The sequence below is a fragment of the Terrapene carolina genome, unplaced genomic scaffold (genome assembly GCF_002925995.2).
Source record: "Terrapene carolina triunguis isolate 2854851 unplaced genomic scaffold, T_m_triunguis-2.0 Scaffold112, whole genome shotgun sequence".
Taxonomy (NCBI): domain Eukaryota; kingdom Metazoa; phylum Chordata; order Testudines; family Emydidae; genus Terrapene; species Terrapene triunguis.
In genome coordinates, this window is record NW_020664463.1 from 18,723,423 (window position 1) to 18,745,473 (window position 22,051).

General features: G+C 44.5%; 1 protein-coding gene across 1 annotated transcript in view; it reads right to left on the bottom strand.

Annotated features, from left to right (window-relative positions):
• The window catches only part of CD9 (CD9 molecule), a 37,242-nt gene extending 17,428 nt beyond the window's left edge, over positions 1-19,814 (bottom strand). Inside the window, exons 1-2 of the mRNA XM_024214337.3 lie at positions 19,601-19,814; positions 1,898-2,000 (exon numbers count right to left, since the gene is read on the bottom strand). Coding sequence (XP_024070105.2) covers positions 1,898-2,000; positions 19,601-19,666 — 169 coding nt within the window. The 5' untranslated portion in view covers positions 19,667-19,814. The remainder of the gene's footprint in view (positions 1-1,897; positions 2,001-19,600) is intronic.
• Positions 19,815-22,051: the final 2,237 nt, after the last annotated feature.

The following is a 22,051-nucleotide window of genomic DNA, read 5'->3' on the forward strand; positions in this document are numbered from 1 at the left end:
GGGGAGGGAAGGAAGAGGACTGCCCTGCAGGGCACTCTGGTTCTCCGCGCCGTCGCCCCCTACAGGGCGGCCGGAGCGGAACAAAAAAAAAAAGCGGCCGTGCCGCCCTAGGATTGGGCAGAATGCCGCCTCGAACAATCTGCCACCCCAAGCACCAGCTTTCTCAGCTGGTGCCTGGAGCCGGCCCTGCAGAGACCTTTGTGACATTTTCCACCTCACCCCTGCAGGGGGGCCCTGGAGCTCTGAGCCTTCATGGGATGGTGGCCCCCTCTCTGCCCTTCATCCCCCCTCAGCCCCTTCCCAACCCCTTCATCCCCCCTCAGCCCCTTCCCCCCCCCCATTATTTTTACTAAAAGTCACAGGCAGGTCACGGGCTTCCATAATTTTTTGTTTATTGCCTGCGACCTGTCTGTCACTTTTACTAAAAATAACCATGACAAAATCTTAATCTTAGCTATAAGCATTATTTTCCATTCCTTTAAATCATTCTCATGACTCTTCTCTGAACCCTCTCGAAATTTATCTTCTTGAATTGTAGGCACCAGAACTGGACACAGTATTCCAGCAGAAGCCATACCAGTGCCAAATACAGAGGTAAAATAATCTCACTACTCCTACTCAAGATTCCCCTGTTTATACATCCCAGAATTGCATTAACTCTTTTGGCCACAGCTGATTATCCACCATGACTCCCAAATCTTTTTAAGAGTCACTGCTTCCCAGGGTAGAGTCTCCCTTCATGTAATTTTGGCCTACATCCTTTGTTCCTAGAAGTACATATTTACATTTAGTGGTATTAAAACCTATATTGTTTGTCCCCAGTTTACCAAGCGATCCAAGAGGTTAACCTCATACCTGAGAGATAAAATGTCAAAGAGTGGTTCAGAAGGAGCTTTCAGCAGATTGAATACTCTAACCAGCTCTAGTTCTAGCCCCCATTCCCTTTGTGAATCCACAGGGAATATAATTTTGAATAGAGGAATTTGGGACTCTTCCTACTGGTAGATGCAAGATGGTACTTCAGCTCCCTTCACACCAGTGTGTAGAGGGTAGGATGCAAACTCTTGGAGGAAATGAATCTGTGAGCTTATGAACAAGTCCCTCAGGTTCTATGAAGGCTGCCTCATTTGAATATTTGCCAAGGCTACCAAACATATTACTGCATCAATGAGGCCCAATGTGCACAAGCATGATCCTTGCTGAGACTTTCTGGTTCTGGAGCATCTTCTGTGACAAATCACGATGTCCTGTGGTTTGAAAGCTTTGACACGAGCCAGGTCTACCAAGATTCATACATACTCTTGTTGCCTCTAAGTTCAGACGTTGGGAGCTTAGTAATAACTTTTATTGCACTGTAATTTTTTCAAGTCACTGCACAAATAGTAACTTGGTTTAGAATGAAGCTCTAGTGACTCTCACACCCTGCTGGAGATATAGACCAGTTCTTGGATCCCTTCCAAGGGATTGTCCTTCATCAGCCAGTCCTCCACACAGGGAAACACATGCTCTATCTCATCACGTCTAGAGAGGTCTCTAGGACTGGTAAGCATAGTGTAAGCACAGACACACACACATCTCTAATGCCAGCCAAAGAGGCAAAACTGATCTATTAGTGCTCTTCTTCTATGGGATATCTTAGATCTCCACTGCATGCTAAACCAGTGTATGTATGTGTAGGCATCCGCGCGGTACAAAGCACATAGCTAGCTGTCTCCCTGAAAGAGAGGTGTGCTTATTCCAGACTCACCATATTTACCTGAACATCTTAAAATCTCAGACAACAATTGAGTATTGCACTTTGGCATGTCTTTGTGAAGGTTAAAGAAGACAGAGTACATTATCAGAAAGTTCTTGGTACAAAGGGAATTTATGGTACTCAAATTACTTCACTGCTTACCAGTATAGAAGTTTGAATTGTTGGATTCCATCTCAAAGATATTTTTTGTCTGCGTATCAAACCGAAGCCATAGTCCAATTGCAAGGACTGCAGTTCCTAAAAGCTGTATGAGTAAAGAGAAAGGTTGTTAAAGAAATAAGTATTATGCTGTTCCAAATGTAGATGAGGATGATAATTTTACATATTATTTTTAGACTAATATTATTATTATGAAGGAGAAGGAGGACATTGCTTGTCATTTAATTTCCAGAACTAAGATGTTATTTTCATTTTGGCATATTTACATTCCAAGTTGGTCCCGTATTAGTCTCCAGCTTTGTACATATCCAGCAGAGTATTTCACAAGTTTTATTGCACCATAATTTACAGATCAAGCTGAATGTCATTCTTGTTCCATACTGAAGACATGTTACGTATTGGACTGTGTCAACTTGCTGGGTTATATATTTCCACTTATCCCTGAACCCAACACTGCTTTACAGAGGACCTATTGTAATCAGGTTGAATACTGCATCATACTGATGTTTTCACACTGAAGACAACTTTGTAATATGCTGAAGACCATGCTTTGTAGGCAGTTTTATTTCTTCCTATATGAAGACCCACTAGTAATTTCAGTGAATTAAGGGAATAGCCAGATTTATGTCATGTGATGTTCAATGTTTCTGGCACAGTGGTAAAAATAAAAACTCTTCATATGTCTAATGAGCTCATCAGTCCAAGTCTGCCCAGCATAAAGTAGGAGCTAAGCAAAGGAGATACGTGGGTACATTGTAAGAGGGTTAAAAAATACAGAAGGCAGTGACAGAAACACTGCTCTATCCTAATCTGAAGTTCTGCATCCAAAATTGGACCAAAAAAGGTGATCTGCAAACAAAGAACCAAGTCTGTGTACCCAAGGATCCTGCCAGCCTGGCTGCGTGCACACATGTGGCAAAGGACATTTAATATTCACAGACTAACCTCTGGAACAGTTGCCCTGCTTCCAAAACAAGGGGTTATAGATTAGAGTTACAAGAATTAGGGGTTATCTACATGAACTCTTAGTTTGCGGCAAGCTAAGGTGTAAACCTACCCCACACTTGCCTACCAGGCACTAAGTGTCTGTGTGTGGATCCTGTTGCCATGCACTGAAAGTCCCCTAGTGTGTTTTCACCTATGCTGCTTTGAAATGGGAGTAGATCAGTGCACACTAGGAAACTTTTAGCAGCAGCAGCAGGGTGCACAAAGACACTAACTACATGCAAGGTGAGTGTGGAGTAGATTTACACCCCAGCTTGCCACAAACTAAATGTTCGTGTAGCCAAGCCCTTAGATTTTGCCTTAAATGTTTTCTAGGGCAAAGAGAAGTTTGTAACAGATGACTAGAACTAGTAACAGTTAGGCCTAAGGTTTAGGAAATCCTAGGGAAGGGTTAAGCTAGTTAAGTATGAGCTAAGAGAGAACAGAATGGCATTCACAGACTTCTGCACCCAAGAGAGACTGGAAATTGTTATAAAGGCTCAAATTATTGTCCCCTCTGCAGATAGTGCAGACAACCCGTCGCCACTGACCTCCATGGGTGCGCATGTTTCCCTCTATCACATCATACACAGTGAAACCCTGCACTGGACAAATGCACAAAGAGAGGGAGCAAAAGACCCCTTTTCTTCCTGTGTATTATAGTACAGACATTTCTTGGGGGGGAAAGAGGTGAACTTTTGTTGCCCATATACATATTTCCCCTCTCCCAATCTCTCTCCCCAAAATGATGGAAGTGTGTGGAGTTCCTTGAAGGGACGAGAGGGAAAAATCACTAGCAGGGGAAAATTTGGGCTTTTATTTTTAATAGTTTAGAGAGGAGTTGCAATTTAAATAGCCTCACCTCACCTTACTGTAGATTGTCCTTAAAGAGGCTTTAAAAATACCTTAGGAGTTTGTGTGTGGGGGGGGGCGGGCGGATGGGAGAGGGGGTGTCAGGGAGAATGAACCAACCTCTGAACAGCCAAAGACTGGATTTACCTGATCAGAGAAAACCACACATACCTGAAAGACCAGCACTACCTTTAAAAGCAAGCATCTGATGACCAACCTATCAAAGAGGAGCCTAAAGGTTTAGCTAGAGCGCATCAGTACATATTAGTTTGTTCTCTAGGAACCAGTCACATCCAGAGACTTCCAATCCAATCAAAGATACATTAAAAAGTCTTGACATTTCAAAGCCAAAGTGCAACCAGACAATCTTCTTCAGGTTGTACTTCAACTGAGTAAGAGTAAGGCCTGGTCTACACCTAAAGCGTTTTACTGGTGTAACTATGTTAATCCAGGGTGTGATTTTTTCCCACAGATATAATTATGCCAGTAAAAACCCTAGTGTGTTATAAAGTTATAACAGTATAAGGTGCTTTATAACAGTACAGTTTATTCTGCTTTGCTGATGATTGGCAATAAACTATACTGGTATAACTGCATCCACATGTGATGAGGGAGGGGAGAGAGTTTGCCACTTTATCTTTGCTAGGTATAATAAAAGCAGTGGAAAATTTTAAAGTGTAAATAGAGGCCAATAAGATTTGACTAGGCTGAAGTTCAAGAAGGTCATAGGGTTATAAAGGAAAGTATGTCCAGTATATAATGCTATTCTGAGATACCCCAGCATGCACAGGCAGCAAGAGTCATAACGAAGGGACTTTCAGCAAGAGCCTTGATCTCTCAGAGGGTCAGGAAATTATCTTCTCACCCTTTTGCCCACCATATCCTAAATGGCCAAAGAAGCAGTGTGGGGTTTTCAAGGAGTGACTCTCATTCGTCAACAAGCATTCGGCACTACTCACTCATCTCAGCATATGCCGGGTTCTCACTAAGGTTCCATTTTCAAGTGGCTTATGCGTTAGAGGTTGTAAGCCTGTTACTGACCCAAGTAATGTGTATTTTAGATAGTTATAAACGTGTCAGTGGATGGTGTATTGTAGTTACAAAACATGATTGGGAGTGACCTATAGACCAATTGGACTGTAACAAATTAATAAGCAATTGATGTTGTAATAAATGGTTCTTTGTTAATGTACCCTTAATATAATGTTTGATCCGATTAAGGTTGTTTACCCACAACGCTCCAGCTCCTCAGTACAGTGACACTTACCCTCTTTGCTTCCTAAGGCTAGATATTGCTGTTATTTGGTTTTCAGGCAGCCTCAAGCCTTTTGTGAATAAAATGACTGAAAGCATATCTGATTCAACTTGCAATGGCCTCCCAAGTTAATGGAGATGAGCCCTTACCATCGGGTTGCCAACTTTCTGATTGCAGAAAACCAAACAGCCTTGCTCTGCCCCCAGGCCCTATCCCAGCTCACTCCATCTCCCCTCCCTCACTCTCCTCCACCCTCATTCATTTTCACTGGGCTGGGGCAGGGGATGAGGGCTCTGGCTGGGGATGCAAGCTCTGGGTTGGGGCTAGGGATGAGAGGTAGGGAGTGTGTGGGGGGCTCCGGGGTAGGGAAGGGGGTTGGGGTGTGGAAGGGGATGAGGGCTCCGGGGTGGGCCGAGGGGTTCAGAGTGCAGGAGGGGGCTCCAGGGTGGGGCAGGGCTCCCAGCCGCGCTTACCTCAGGCGGCTTCCGGGAAGCAGCGACGTGCCGCTCTGGCTCCTAGGCATGGGGTGGCCAGGGGGCTCTGCATGCTGCTCCTGTCTGCATACACCGCCCCCACAGTCCCCATTGGTCGCAGAGCTCCCATGGGAGCTGCAGAGCTGGAGCCCCCCTGGCCGCACCTCCACCTAGGAGCCAGAGGGACATGCACGCTACTTCCAGGAGCCGCACGGAGCTGACCACTGCGGCCAACCAGACTTTTAGCAGCCCAGTCAGTTGTGCTGACCTGAGCCGCCAGGGTCCCTTTACGACCGGACGCCTGGCAACCTTACCAGGACTCTCCAATCTACCCACCACCACCCCAAATTTGGGGATTTTTATAATTCCAATCCAAGATGAGAAATTTGGGCCTCATCTTTCAAATTAGAGCTGAGCAGAAAAGTCTGTCGCCATTTTTAGCTTTCTGCCTGGGAAAGGGAAGCTGGACGCTGTTGGTTTTAGGCTATAAAGAGCTGACCTATAGCAAATCCAAGGCCAGTTTTTAAAAACAGAAGGAAGTTTGGTTTTTTTAAACCACATCCTTCTCAAATCAAAAGGATGCTTTTATGACTTTTGTCTGGCTACCACAACACTGTAAAACTGCAACTAGAAGGAAAACCAGGGATAATCCAAGCTATTTTATGGAGTGGCATGTTTTCTACTTTGGAGTACAATTCTACTCTGAAGCAACTATAAAAATGGCATTACAGAGCTCTAAGCTTATTACCTCTCAATAACTACATATTAAAAGAGGCTCAATTTATAAGTAAAATGGATCACCCGTAATAAAAATTATACGGATAGAGCATAGTTGATGATTCTGTTGATGATGCATCAAGAATCTAGCTCCCTCTCCACAGGTGTTGTAGGACAAAAATAAAAAACAGATTCGGGGAGGTATTTTGTTGGGGTCAAAGAGTTAAGCAGATATACCTGAAGAACTGAAGGAGACAGATCTTTTGTTTGTGGCATTTTCCGACCACAATTTCCTGTTCTGAATTTGTAACACAGGTTACTAAGCCTAAACAATAAGCATATAATTTAAGCTTGTTACTTGGTGCATATAAACAACACGTAGTCAGTCAGTTCCACTGTTTCCCCTGTATACAGTCAGTCACTTCCCCTTTGTGTGGGTTTTTGCATACAGCAACAGGAGAGAGAAAAAAATATTTTTTTTAAAAGGCAAGAACAATACAACTGTTAACCCCCCCAAAATTGACAGGTTGAATCCAGAGATGGTATAGAAACCCAAAGTTAACTTTTTAAACATAAGTTAATTGAAGAATTAAAGATATTAAGTTGAAATCCACTCTACCCGCAAAACTTGGACAGATCCCGTTATGGGAACAGGCCTGTCATAGACACTGTGTTAAGTCTAAACAAAAACAGGAGTTAAACGGATATCCAACTTGATGGCTGAAAAAGAGTTCTAATCCCCAAAGAGGGCACTAGTAATGGCAGGAACTTGACTTTTTAGACTTCTCTTCTTTGCCATTTATATTAAGGCTACTAAGCATCCGATTGCTTCCTCCAAAATCCATCCCTAGTCATCTTTCACTTCTTACAACGGCAGCTTCGTCCTCCAGAACTTGCATCACTCCTCAATCCATCTGACTACAGCTAAGTTGTTTTCCTTGCATGTTACTTTTACTACATCACCCCGCTTCTTAATCCCTACACTGGCTTCCAGTCATTTTCTGTATCAAATGCAAACTCCCCTTTGTTGCTTTCCAGGCTGTGCCCCTGTATATGTATTCTTGTCTCCTACTGTGGCCCACAACATGCCCTTTCTTTTCCCAACTGCATGCACCTTGACACTCTCCTAGTCTCCACTTCCTTCCTGCACTTGTGTCCCCATGCAACCTCCGTCTTTGAAGTTCCTCCTCTGAGCTCACCTCTTTCTGTTAGCTTTCCAATGATGAGCACCACTTGATTATTCCTGTAAGACCCTGCTCCCACAAACTCTTTGTTTTGTTTAAATTATATATAAACATACAAGCTATAGTTCACACAAAGGTTATCATGGTATTTACTGTTTTGACTCCAATCCGATACACTGCTTTTTTGCTCCCTTACTGTGCATAGCCATCCTGGATTTTCAAATTATTTGGACCAGAGTCCCAGACCTGCCTTATTTTTTCTGTAGAAAACCCATGCACACCTATAATGTTGCAGAGTGGAGTTACTGGATAACTGGGTTGTGACAGAACAGATTATTCTGGATAACCAATCTTGAGGAAGATAAGGGGAAGGTGGGAGGGAAGAATAGCTCTATGACTGAGCTGGATGTTAGATGAAAGTTATAAAGCTGAGATGGTATCAGGGCCGGCGCAACCACTAGGCGACCTAAGCGGTTGCCTAGGGCGCCAGGATTTGGGGGGCGGCATTTTGGGTCCCTCGGCAGCATTTTGGCGGCGACGCTTTGCGTCGGCAGGATCTTCGGCCGCCCCGGTCTTCAGCGGCATTTCGGCAGTGGGATCTCCCGGAACCGCCCCTCTCCTGTCCTCTTCCGTCCTTGGTGCCGCCTGGGGCGGCAAAAAAGCTGGCACCAGTCCTGGATGGTATACAACCTATTTCCACCTCTCCTTGAAAACACTTATTGAAACTTTGCTAGTGGGGTCTTTTATGTTTTTAAGGAAAATGTTACGTTAATTGAACAAGGAGATATCAGGGTATAAAAGATTACTTATTCCAAGTTTTATTCATTTATCTTGTACAAGAACAAATATACTATGTTAGAAGGTCAGGCAATTAGTTTTGGAGTTAATCACTGAAGTAATTTGAGCCTCTTGGATCTCCAGGAGATCTCTTCTGAACTTAAATCCTTCATTGGTCTTGAGAAGGGCATGACCTCCACAGGCACAGGTTGTGAGGGTCAGATAGATCCAAGAAACAAACACACACACACACACACACACACATCCAGCGGAGCCTGTGAGCTTGTGGACAGAGACAACTCCTGTTCCAGAAGCTCAAAGACATCCTAAAAGTAAGGTCTCAAGGTTGGCAGATGATGCCTAGATGGGTTAGTTAAGTGCAGTTTCTTCCTTAGAGCTTGCAAGGTATACAGAATGTACTCGTGGGCCTTCTGTATTTGCTGCTACAGAACCAAGCTCCATGACCACCATTACCGACCTCTCCATTACCTCAATCGTATGGAGACTATGGAGCTTGTCACTCCATAAGCACTGCCTGCATAAGATCTATTAGAGCTATAGTTCAAAGAACTTACCAACTCTGAAGAAACCTGTGTAATTAATTTAAAAGTTTTACAAGTCATAACTCCTGTTTAAAAGCTTGCCATATGCTGACAAAGTGGCTAGGTTACATTTCATGAGAGGGATAAGGGAGCGCTCCACTCAACATTGCATCTGAGTACCTTATCGAAGAAAAAGAAAGAAATCTAAGAGAAAATCTCTACCTTTTGTTCCACCCCATCATCAGCAAGTGTGTGTTATAAGTTATTGTACCCTGTGAAGGCAAGGGCAGAGAAGTGGATTTTACTTCTCAGTTTGCAGGTGACAAAATAAGTTAGTTTTTCCAATCTCTTCAAAACGACAGAGTTCCACAGTTGTGGAACAGCTTCTGAAAAATCTGTCTGAGGCTATGTTTACGCTACAGAACCTACCCCAGCATAACTATGTCAGCACAGTTATAGCCCCTACACAAACAGAAGGGGGTTGTTTGTCAAGGTAGGAACACCACCTCCCTGAATGATGTTAGCTGTGTTGACAGAAGCCCTCTTCCACCAACACAGCTGACTCTACACTGGGGGATTTGTCGGCATAGCTAGGTCAATCACAGGTGCTATTATTGCACACCCCTCACTGATGCAGTATACCAGTATTACTTTAAGCGTAGACCAAGCCTCGTGTGCGCAAATCTCCATCTAGAGGTTGAAAGTTCCATTGTTCCAGAGCAGGGGTAGTCAATAGGCGGCGCAGGGGCCAAATCCGAACCGCCAGATGCTTTTGAACAGACCGCAACATCTTTTTATTTATGTATCATTATTGTTGTTATTTTTGTATTTTCTCTGGAGTCTGGACCTTGACCAAGAAATTTGGACCTTGACAAAAAATAATTGATTACCCCTGTTCCAGAGGGACATAGCTGTTGCGTGGGTCATGGACTTGAAGTGAAGGACTATCTCACTTTACCTTTCTGTGCCTCGGTTTCCTCTCCCACCCTTTGTCTGTGGCATCTATTTAGACTGCAAGCTCTCAAGAGCAGGGACTGTCCCTTACTATGTGTATGTAGAGGTATTAACATAACATGGCCCCACCCTCTGTTGGGAGTTACAGTAATACAAATAATAAACTTGCTGGGATTAATCATGTGCAGGGCTTTTGAAGATAAAGGACTAAAACCTTCAATTAGGCAAATTAACAAGGGATGCAGAGAGCAGACTAGGCTGATGTGTGCCAGAACCCTTGTGATTTAAAATGAATGTCAGAGTATAGTGCCCAAGAGAAGGCCTATGAGAACTCCTGGGTACTTTCCAATGCCATATGAAAGGTGTGTATGTCTCTGGATAAGTGGGTTTGGGAGGAATGGATCAAGGGAGAGAGGGACTCTTCCACTTTCATTCAGATGGCATTAGAAAGTGGCCATTTACTATGCGCCTAGGCTCCTTTTTCAAAGCTTATTAAAAGCTCACTGCACTTTGGAGTGCAAATCCCTAGAGCTGCTAAAATTTGAAATGAATGCCATTTAGTGATGTATATTTGATTAAAATCAAGTTTGGGAAATTAATTTCGAGGGAAAGGAAGTGAGACTGTGGCAGTGCATTGCAGTCAGTAAAAACCAGAGTATTTCCACAGCTGTGAGCATCATAGTGCTGCATGGAACAAAATTAGGAGGAGAAAGATGGGGGGGGGGGGAAAGGGGAAAAGTATCAATAATAATTTTTGGCTACTACTTGACTGTTTTTTCCAGGCATCACTAAATGACCATTCCTCATTTAGGGCTATCCAAAAGCATGCCCTGCCCTCCCCACCTTAAGAATGTGAGTGTAGAGTAAGTCGGTGTGGTCCCTCCTCCCCACCTTCAAAACAAGAAAACTACCAAAACATTTACCTCAATCTTTCCACTGGTACAGAATCCAAAACAACCTCTACCCCCACATATGCATGCCGATATACTGCCTGGGGCCAAGACCAAATGTGATACTGCGAAGCATGTAGAAAAGTTTTGAGATTATTATGAGCAATTTAGGAACATGTCTGACTTTGAACAGACTAAAACTTCTGCCTCACTATAGACAAGGAAAGAAAATCACAGATAAGAAAATCAAATAAGGGTTTTGAATGGACTGAGGTTGAGCCTTAGGCCTGGTCCACACTAACCCCCCACTTCGAACTAAGATACGCAACTTCAGCTACGTGAATAACGTAGCTGAAGTCGAAGTACCTTAGTTCGAACTTACCACGGGTCCAGACGCGGCAGGCAGGCTCCCCCGTCGACTCCGCGTACTCCTTTCGCAGAGCAGGAGTACCGGCGTCGACAGCGAGCACTTCCGGGATCGATCCCAGAAGATCGATTGCTTACCGCCGGACCCGGAGGTAAGTATAGACGTACCCTTAGTAATGGCATCACTATCCACAGCAGTATGACTTTTCAAGCTTCTGAGATGCATAATGCATATCTGGCAATTAGAAAAGAGTCAGCAACTGTTTATTATGATCATGTTTAATCCTACTTTGCTTTGGAAATTTATGGCTTGGAAAAAAGATGTTTTCTTTCTCATTAAGCAAGTTCCAATTCAAGAGTGTTATTTGCAAAGTTAATGCAATGCCTACTGTACTGCAACAGCATTTATTGCAATAAAATGGTATGACATTACAGGGAATTCTTGAACCAAAGCCAAGACTAGTGGCCATTTTACACAAGTTACTATTCAGAAGTCAGTCTACTGATTTTACATTTATTTAAATGGCAAATTAAGTTAAAACTGCTAGAAATCTAAATACAGATAATTTCACATCAGATTGCTCAGGGCAATGTACTGCAATTGTGCTCCTGACTTTCCTCTACATTTTACATGGAATTCAAGTACGTACACTGGAAGTTAACATATCAGTTCAATTGACCACAAGTAGTATTTTGATTCAGGCTCTACAGCCCATGACTAAGTCAACAGCCTTGACCATTACACAAGGCAGAGAGAAAATATTTTATAAAAATGCTTGGGTTGTTTTGGTTTTTTTTAAGTTTTTTGCTGAATGTCTCTGCTCTGTGAGAAATCTTTCCCCTCCACTTATTTGAGTGGCGTAAGGAAGGGGTTCTCAACTTTTTTCCTTCTGAGCTCCCCCCAAACATGCTATAAAAACCTCCATGGCCCACCTGTGCCACAACAGCTGTTTTTCTGCATATCCAGTAGATTAAAAGCCAGGGCTGGCATTAGGGGGTAGCAAGCAGGGCAATTGCCTGTGGCCCCACAACACAGGGGGCCCTGCAAAGCTGAGTTGCTCGGACTTTGGCTTTAGCCCCGCGCGGCTTGGGTTCGGCTTTCTGCCCTGAGCCCCAGGGAGTCTAACACCAGCCCTGCTCTCTGGTTTATTTTGGCGGCCCCCCTGAAACCTGCTCCCGGCCTCCTAGGGGCTCCCGGACCCCTGGTTGAGAACCGCTGGCTTAAGAAAGTCTGTTCTACATTTATTTGTCAGTACACTTTAAAGAGGCTGGCTGTTTTTCATACAATCATAGAAATGTAGGACTGGAAGGGACCTTGAGAAGTCATCAAATCCAACCCTCCACGCTATGGTACTACAACAAACAGATGAACTAAGTGCTCTGTCACAAAGTGGATCAGACACACGCTGAAGAAAGGAAGACGCCTCCAAAGTCCAGTCTTACCATTAACCATAGTTTTACTGGAATCATGGCCTCTGTAAACAAGGGTGAGTGAGAGATACAAAATAGTACTTCAAAACAGGGTTCAAAGATTTAAGTCACTTGATTTTTTTTTTCCATTTAAGTCAGGTTGAGGCTTTGTAAAACTAATTTTAGCACATGAGCTATTGCAACTTTAGATAAAAAGAAACATGTATATTATAATTCATTATAAATTTTAAACTGCCACTACTAGTAGGGTATTGTCTTTGAATATTGCAAGACTGCTATAAGCAAAAAAACAAAAAATATTGAAAGTTACGTGTTTGCAGCATCAGGGCTTTAAACTTACTGTAAAAACTGACTGTAAATGTACTTACATGAGTAGTTCCATTGTCTTCCATGGGACTAGCCAAGTGCTTAAACTTAAGACATGTTTAAGAGCTTGTCTTCACTCTGGTGCTAAATCGGTGCCACTGAGATTGATGCAGCGGATTTGATTTAGCGGGTCTGGTGAAGACACGATAAGTTGATGGGAAAGCGCTCTCCCGTTGACATAATTAATCCACCTCAATAAGAGGCGGAAGCTATGTCGATGGGAAAGCATCTCCCACTGCCTTAACGTGGTGTAAATCGATGTAAGTTATGTTGCTTGGGGGGGAGGGGTGTTTTTTTTACACCCCTTAGCGACGTCACTTACATCGACTTAAGCGATAGTGTAGACAAGGCCTAAATGTTTGCAGCATCAGGAACTAACACTAAAAACTCAGTACATTAAAGTTACTGTGAACATTTTTTATATACAGGCCCAAAATTTAAAGAGCCCCTAAGGGCTTCTGAAAATCTCAACTTAAGTTGTTTAGGAGCACAAGTCCAACTGACTTCAAACCCCGATGAAGGAGTTTAGCCTAATCAAAACACGTCTGCTTTTTGATTTGTGGAAGTGCAATACATCAGAAGGTGGTGATTGTTGCAAATATAGCACTCCCTCTCCCAAGTTATTTTTAGCATCGGTTCCCTCTTTTTAACTCTCCCACATACCATGCTTTCTATCTCTCTCCCTCACTCCCTTCACTTCTTTTCCTCTAACTTCTTTCCTCTCTCACCCATTCCGGCTGCTGTGCTCCCTGGTTCCCCCATCACACCTAAGAGAATTGGTGGCTCCATCTGGTCTGCTCCCAGATCCTTCCAACACCAGTGCCTGGGCCACGCTGCTCCCCAGCTCCATTCCAAGTAGCCTGTCACTATGCACAAGTGGAATTGCCCAAGCCCAGATATAGAATTTCAAGACAAAAATTTGGCTCTGTAAGCTAAGTATTTTTAAGGGGCCACTCATAAGTGTGGTTAAGGCCACACACCCCACTACACTGATGAGGAACAGGAATCTATAAGGCCTTATTACCTATATTCAGAGTTGCACCAGTTTAACTAAAGGTACAGTTTAAAACCAATTTACAAGCCTAATGTAAACACCAAAATAATGGCAGTAAGAGGTGTGAGCTTCTCAGGGAATTCCCTCACCTGGAGGGAAAAGAGGAGAGTATAGTTGAACCACCATCCTCTTCATATCTTAAAGATTGGGTGGGGAACCCTTGAAAGTTCAATATTCAAAGAGGGAAAGTGCCAGAATGAAACTACACCCTATAATTAGGGGAATAAGCTTAATTAAGTGGTACAGTCATCCTTGAAGTGGGGGGGAGGGGGCTGTAAGGGGGGAAATTAAGAGGCATCTGCTTAACTACCATTTTCAGTAGCTAGCCAAACTGATGCTAGTACAGTCTTCATGAGCTTGATCTCTCATGTGCAAATTTCCTAGGGATTCATAGTCCTCTGCCTGGGTCACAATATGCCTGTATACCTGTGTTTAAAAACCAGAGTCTTTAAAACAGCTTTAAGGCAAGGGCACCTCAGTCCAATTCTAAGGTAGATCATATGAAATTGACTGAGACATTTAACTCAAGACTCCTCATTAGATAAACTTATTTTCAGTGGCTGCATTCACCCACGCATACCTATCCCCCTCCCACCCCCGCAAGTTGTGCCCTGTATGAGTGAACCCTCTTTTAAGAGCTAAGGATTATTACTTAGGCTTGTGGAGGCATGGAGTTACCCCGATTAACTGTTCCTCATTAACTGCATGTGTGGACACTCTTTGGACTTGTCTACAGAGGGAGAGCCTGGATTAGCTGTTGCAGAATAAACTATTCCACAATAGACCCCCGTATGGACAGTCTTATTCCACACTAAGTGACTTTGGGCAATTTAGCTTAATTCATTTTGGAACTAACCTAAACAGGAACCGAGGTGTTCTTATTCTGGAATAAGAGTGTCCACAGATGGAGTTACTCAGGAACAGCTACTGTGCTATAACTTCACATCCTACCTTAATCCACATTAACAGTTCAGTTTCTCAGGGTACCTGTTTCAGGGCTTGTCTATGCTCAAAAGTTAGTCACTTTATTCCCCCACCCATTCACAACAGTAATTGTGGATGGATGAGAATTACTCTTATTCCCAGCCCAAAGTGTGTCAACACATGGAGTTAATCAGGAGCAACTATTACAGAAAAAGGAAGTACTGTATTAAGAGAAAGACATTTAGTTTAACTATTGATGTTAAAGATCTAATTTGTCTTCAGGACCCTCTGGCTACTGGTCATCAGGGAAAGGTGGATGCCTCCTGCAAGTGGCAGTGGGGCCACTCAGGAACAAGAATTCCTTTCCCAAGTCCTCACTTCAGAAACAGTGCTAGTCAGTACTGAGCTCCATGGTGCACCAAGGCATCTCACTCCTCCATGCCACTCTCCCCTAATGTCTAGCTAATTCCAACCCCTGCCCTCCCACCACCACCACCATCATCACCACCACACACCTTCCCAGAACCCAGAAGATGGACCAGCTGCAAGTGCAGGTTAAGTCTCTAAATTTAAACTTTGTTACTATAAAAGTCAGTTTAAGAATGAAGGACCTTCAGCCTCTTAAGAGTTTTGAGACAAAAAAATATCACTTATTTTATTTGCCTTGAGGGCTAAAACAATCTGTCTATCATTTTATTCTAGGACACGTATATGAAAATATGGATTCTCCTCACCAATTATTTGTACTGCAGTAGCACCTGGAAACCTTGTTCAGGTTTCAGAGCCCCGTTGTTCTCGGCACTGTATACACAAAATAAGAGACGGTCTCTGCCTCAGGTTTCAGAGTGGTAGCCGGGTTAGTCTCTGCCTCAGTGGTTGAGTCTTCACTAGGAAAAAAGGTGTTTTGTTACCTCCTGTGAGCTAACCTGTAACTTCACAGTGAAGACTAGGCAGTCTGTAGTTTTTTTACATGTGTTAGCAGATCAAGGTAAGCACCAGGGTGTAGCCTAGTGTTTACCTCTACCAGCTAACACATCTAAAAACTACAGACTGCCTAGTCTTCTCTGGGAAGTTACCTCATGTTAGCTAACAGGAGGTAACAGGAATACAGGTTTTTCCCTAGTGAAGACAAGGCCAAAGAGCTTCCAGTCTACATACTTTTCTTTCCTTTCCCCATTCCCAATTCACTGACACCACCCTAACTCTTTATCTTCTACAAAGCCTGGTAAAATGTAGATCTAGAAGCTAATCCTAACGGTCAGTAAAGGGGTGCTGTGCTGTACCACAGAATGGCTAAGAGCTCCCTGGCTAAGGGCATTTCACTGTAAATGCCCTGCCAGTCCTCATGGTTAAGCTAAGGAGCTTTTAAATTGAGCACCTCAGCTGATCTCAGCTGCTGTGGCACCACATGCAGAGAGAAGTGCTTTCTACCATTTATAGATTAAAACACATGCCTTAAATTGCATACATGAACAGATTATCCATCTGTGCAAATCACAGAGCATAGCAGCCCACTGCTGAGCAAGCAGGATACTGCACTATGATCTAGTTGAAGTGTATGAGTAGTTTTACAGAGTAACTTCATGTAGACTCATCCATTCCGGTAATCCAGACTTCAGGTAGACACCATTATGTAAAATACTAGAATTTGAATTCATAATTTGTTTACCAGATAAATTTTTGTTCCCAGCTTCCCATCCTCCAAACCCAAGTTAACGTTTAGTGAATATCAGATATGGAATCACATTTTACAGTTGAGATATGCAGAGACTCTGAATCCAAACACTTTCAAGCTCGCTCTCTCTCTCTGCAGGAGATTATAAATCTAGGTGTTCCCCAAAATCAAGTGTTTTGATTTGGCTAGTTATAGGGCTAGAATTTGTAGTTTGTGCCTGATAAAAATCAGAGATTGTATTCAAGGACATCTCTACATAAACAGATTACTAGTGAGGTATATTTTACTGAACACATGCAGTTGTCTTTTCCCTTCTAGTACTGCATTTACTAATGGAGCTCTCTTTTCCAGGTTTCACTATTACTGCTAGTCTGCATGTCAAAATGGCATTTTCTGGATTTTGAGGGTAGCTTTTTGATTGGGGGGGAGGAGGGAGGAAGGAAAGAGAAAAGGCGTGTGGTGTTGGCCGAAACTTTATTTTTAAAAAAAATCCACTATTTAAAAAACATACACATGAAGTCGTACAGTACCCAGACCTAATTCCCTTTAAGTCACATCTGACCTTATTCCCCAGACATTTACAATGAACCTACAGCAGTGTCTATTACCTTCCCTTTGTTGTACTCATGTTTGTTCTAGAGTCCAAAACAGAAGATTTGTATTTAGTAGTGTAAGCAGCCAAAATACAGATGTTCTCTGACTGTTTAAATAGAAGCCACAGGGAAAGGAAATTAAGTTTGAGAGGCCACAGCTTCTAAATGACAACTGCAGTTTCCTGAGGTATTGCTTTGCAGTCTAGCCTAGTGCTTTGCAGTGCTCCCTGGCTTTCGCTTCTGTTATCTTGCTCCAAAGGGATAACATAACTCTGGACTTCCTGGGCACATGGCACTCTGAGAATAGGGTGACCAGATGTCCCGATTTTATAGGGACAGTCCCGATTTTTGGGTCTTTTTCTTATATAGGCTCCTATTACCCCCCACCCCCTGTCCCGATTTTTCACACTTGCTGTCTGGTCACCCTATCTGAGAATGCACTATTCAGTATGTCCCAGAGAGAAGCTGCCAGCTTCAGGTAAAGATTCCACCAGCAAGCAACACGAGTTTAAACTCCAGGGGAAAAATGTGTCTTAATTGTGTGTGTCTGTTACCATGGGAACTTACATACAAAACTGGTTCCCCTCCCCCATGTTAAAAAGCAGGCTACCTGGTATGCTTCTATTACATTACTGTAGAACTATGGGTAGAAATTGAAGTGAAATTCAATTAAAAAAAAAATGAACTGAGGATATTCAATGGGATGAGAAGTCTGGAAAGCAGTAATATTCATATGCAACAAGGCTGATAAAACATAATAGGCTAGAGGCAAGTTTGCAATGTGTAATTGTAGCCCCCCCAAAAAGAAAAGGCCAGCTCTGAGCTGCATACAGAACTCTCTCATCAGAGCTACACATGCAGTGTATTTAACACAGCATACATGTTCAAACTAAAGCAATACTTCTTAGATTAGGATTTTCTTCAGCAGATACTGAAGATGTCTCTTTAAAAGTATACAATTAAGAAAGGTTAAAGTCTTGGTTGAACATTACACATTACATTCTGCTTGTAATCAAATCTAACTAGCCTATGGAAAACGAGTCTCCCATAAATTGGGGGGTAAATGATGAGGAGTCCGGTGGCACCTTAAAGACTAACAGATTTATTTGGGCATAAACTTTCATGGGTAAAAAACCCACTTCTTCATATGCATCAGAAGTGAGTTTTTTTACCCAGGAAAGCTTATGCCCAAATAAATCTGTTAGTCTTTAAAGTGCCAACAGACTCCTTGTTGTTTTTGTGGATACAGACTAACATGGCTACCCCTCTGATACTTGACACCAAGGTAAATGGAACATCAATAGTCTGCACTATAGGAAGCAATCTTAAAATCCACTGCATGGGGTAGCATATTTCCCCCCCACACCCCTTTTCTATTAGGATTCTACCATAGTTTGCTGGCATTCATTTAAACTTCAAGTTCTAGAAGGTCAATAACTTTCTGGGAGTTTGGTTGCCTCCTCCACTCATACAATTATGTGAAGTTAGCAAATGTCTATAGAAGTCACTGCCTGGCCTTTTCTCAAAGCCAGGCTTGGGAAAAGGTGGTTAAATGGAGCTGACTGGCAGGTATGGTATGTTAAAACTGGACTTGAAGTCCCGCAGGCCTTGGGTGAGCCTGCCGCCTGCGTGTTTTGTGTTGAACTAGGCAGGCCGCCAGCAGCTGGCTACTACCCCACTCGCTGCTCCCGGGAGCGCTGCCACCCAGCAGCCCCACCCTGGGATTATTGGCACGGCGACTAGGGAGACGGCGGGGTCGGGGAGGAGAAAGGCAGGAGGCTGAGACGACGGAGACACACCCCCTTGAAGATCCAATACATTCTCCCACTGGAGGACATCTAATGTCCTCCCTCCCCCCAGCAAGTGTCTCCGGTTTGGCTGTGTTTACAAATCAACACAAACGGGGCTGACCGTGCTCGCACCCTGTGAGGCGGGGGAGGCGGGGTATTCAGGGGGTGCAGAGAGGCAGGAGACTCAGGGTCCCGTCCCGTCTCTCCCCAGCGGGAAGGGAGAGGACTTGGGAGCGGGAACTAAAGGACGCTGCTCTGGAAGGCGACTCCTCTCCACCCCCGCTCGGAGGAGACGCCCGCGCCCGGGGGCAGGGCCGAGGTGCGACGCTCCCAACCAGCCACGTTACGGCTGGCGGGGGGGTGGGAAGAGGCAGATTTGCCCGAGCGCCCCGCAGGGAGGGGGTCTTCCCTCCCGTCGGCAGCAGGGAGCGGAGACTTCCCAGGGTGCAGCCCGGGGACTGCGCCAGCCTCGCCCGGGGGCTCGGGCGAGGCTGGGCGCAGCCTGCGAAGAGCTGCCACCCGAACGCTCGCCGCGGGGCCGAGCCCGGACGCCGCCCGCTGGGGCGCTCTGCCCACAGAGCAGCGGCCCCTCGACCCGGGAAGCTCCGGCACCGCTTGGCTAGCCGGCCCTGGCAGGGAAAAGCCGGAACCCGCCGCGGGGCGACCGACTCTCCTTCCTCTAGGGGGACCCACAGCTTGGGGGGCACTGACTCCCCGCTCCGGGGCAACACGGGGGCTTGGATTCACGCCACCATCCTTCCCTCCCGAGCCGCACCTGGCCGGGTTCCTGCCCCAGGGGTGGGGCCGCCCCGGTGGCAGAAGGGGGCACACGACGTGGGGGGCGCGCTGGGCTCTTACCCAGAAAATGAAGTTGAAGCCGAAGAGCAGGTACTTGATGCACTTGGTGCCTCCTTTCACTGGCATCGTGCTGGAGGGTGCGGACCGGCTGGGGGCACTGGGCAACTGCTGCGGGGCTCGGCGGACGGAACGGGACGCGGCGAGAAGACTTTCAAAAGTGCCACTCCTTAAATCCGGGTTTCCGTGCAGCAGTTCCGTGCGCCTCCCCCAGGCTGCCCAGCCCGGCCCCCTTTTCCATTCCTCTGACTGCCCTGCCCCTCTGCCCACCCTCTAGCCCTGCCCCTCTGTTCCTGCCCTGCCCTCTGGCCAGTCATGGCTCCCCTCCCACTATCCCTGCCTTTCCTCGCTCTCTCTCCTCTCCCCTTCCCTTCCCTGCACCTGCCTCTCTGCCTAGCCATCTCTGCACAACGTTATGCCACTTTTGTGTGCCCTCCTTGTGCTCTCATCCCTGCTCCTCTGCCTTTCCCTGCCTCCTTGCCCACTTTTCCTCTGCATTGCCTCCAGTCACTTCTGTCCCTACTCCCTCCTCTGCCCCTGAGCTCTTAGCCTCTCATCTCCCTCTGCCCCTTCCCTCTCCAACAGCCTGTTGGGCCTGCCTTTGCTATGGTGTCCACATTCTACCTCATCCTAGACCCTGGTCCCACCCCCACCTGACACACACAGATCAAACAGCTAACAAAACCCCCAAACATGTCATTGATTTTCATGCTCAAGGGGAATAGCATCAGCAGTACTATAGGAACAGCAGCTGATTCAGAAACTGAGGGACAGCATCTAAGTGGGGTGCTGTCCCTGAAACACTGGATCTCTTCTAGGATAGAGGGCACCCTGGGAAATGGTTCAGAGGCAATAGGGAATTTAGCTAACAGAGATGTAAGTGTAAAGCCTAAGATTGTCTTTTATTTTCTGCGTAATTTGTATGTGTTAGCTTTCCCTTCCTATTTCATCTTTGACTCTATGATTTTTCTATTAAATAAACCTTTTGTTTGTTTTTACCCCAAGCAGATCTGTGGTGTGTAAACTATATGGAGTGTGTGTGCCCAAGTGAACGGATAATTGGGGCAGGTTTCATTCCTTCATGGGTGATGACCCAGAGGAGAAAAATCTAAGTATCTTGTAGTTATAAACTTGGGGAGATGGATTTGGGGGGACTCAGGCCTGGAAGGCATTGCTGAGGTCACCCTGCAAAGAGTAATTAGGTTGCTGGAAGCCAGGGTTGAGACCTTTATGCTTGTGGGCTGGTTACTTATGTCAGAGCTCTGAAGCACAGCACTATAGCATTAAACATAGCAACAGCAGCAACAACCTCTCAGCAATTGTACAACTAGACACATATCTTACTACTCATCCAAGAGGAGAATGATGCACAGCGTGAAAAGCAAAGATGAGGTGGCTATGTGCCACTATTTGCTCCAGGGGCATGTCAAGGGTGAGTTCTCTTCTCCTCACCTCTCCCTCCCCAGAGAAAGCAGACTCTTACCACTTGTTTACACTTTTAAGTTATTTCAGATGATGTTTTTGTGCTTTAATTAATCAAGGAATAGCTATTCTGAAAATGGTGTTTACACTGGTTTGTATCAGCCATATGTAGCTACTTCACTTTTGAATCATTGCATCCACACAGCATTGTACTTTTTTGAAACAAGTGCATGACATTCTTGGCAGAAGTCCCAGGGTGCAATGTTCTGCCACTAGGCTTCGTGCATTCTGGGACTTTTCTCGCACATTGTGGGATCAGTTCTGGAAGGCACTGGAATTCTGGGGTGGGAGGTCAAACTAAAAAATTCCCATAATTCCTTTCTATCATCCCATTATTCATCAGGCTTTGCAAACAGGTATAGACGAACTCTCAGATTAGTGAAACTAGAAGGATTCTTTCTTCTTATATCAACATAGGAAAAAGACCTCTCAGGCTTTGACACCATGTCAAGCAGAGCAGTATACATTGCCTTTACTGCAAAGTTCTAGAAAATTAAAAAATTAAAAATCCACTCCTCTGTAGCATTGCTCCCAGGTCCATCAAGCTTCCTCTAAAAATGATTAGTGCTCATTAGTCAACACAAAATCCCAAGAAAGTGTTATAGCGCTCACTGGGAAGTATAAATAAAAAATCACAATGAACTAGGTTTTCATAGATCCTGGCACAGGAGGATTACTTTAGCAGACTACTTTAGCATGATGAAATATGCAAAACATTGACAGATCCTTACCGAATGCAGACTTAGACCTTGTCCATACTAGATGAATTCATGTTTAACTAAATTGATGTAGTTAAACCAATGCAAACTCCTAATGTAGGTGCAGTTACACCAATGTAACCTTGCTTACATCTTAAATCAATAATTTACTAATACACGCTAAACTGATGTAACTAAAAGCTAAACCAGTTTAAGTGCATCTGTATTAGGGGTTTGCATTAGTTTAACTAGGTTGATTTTAAATAAACTTAGT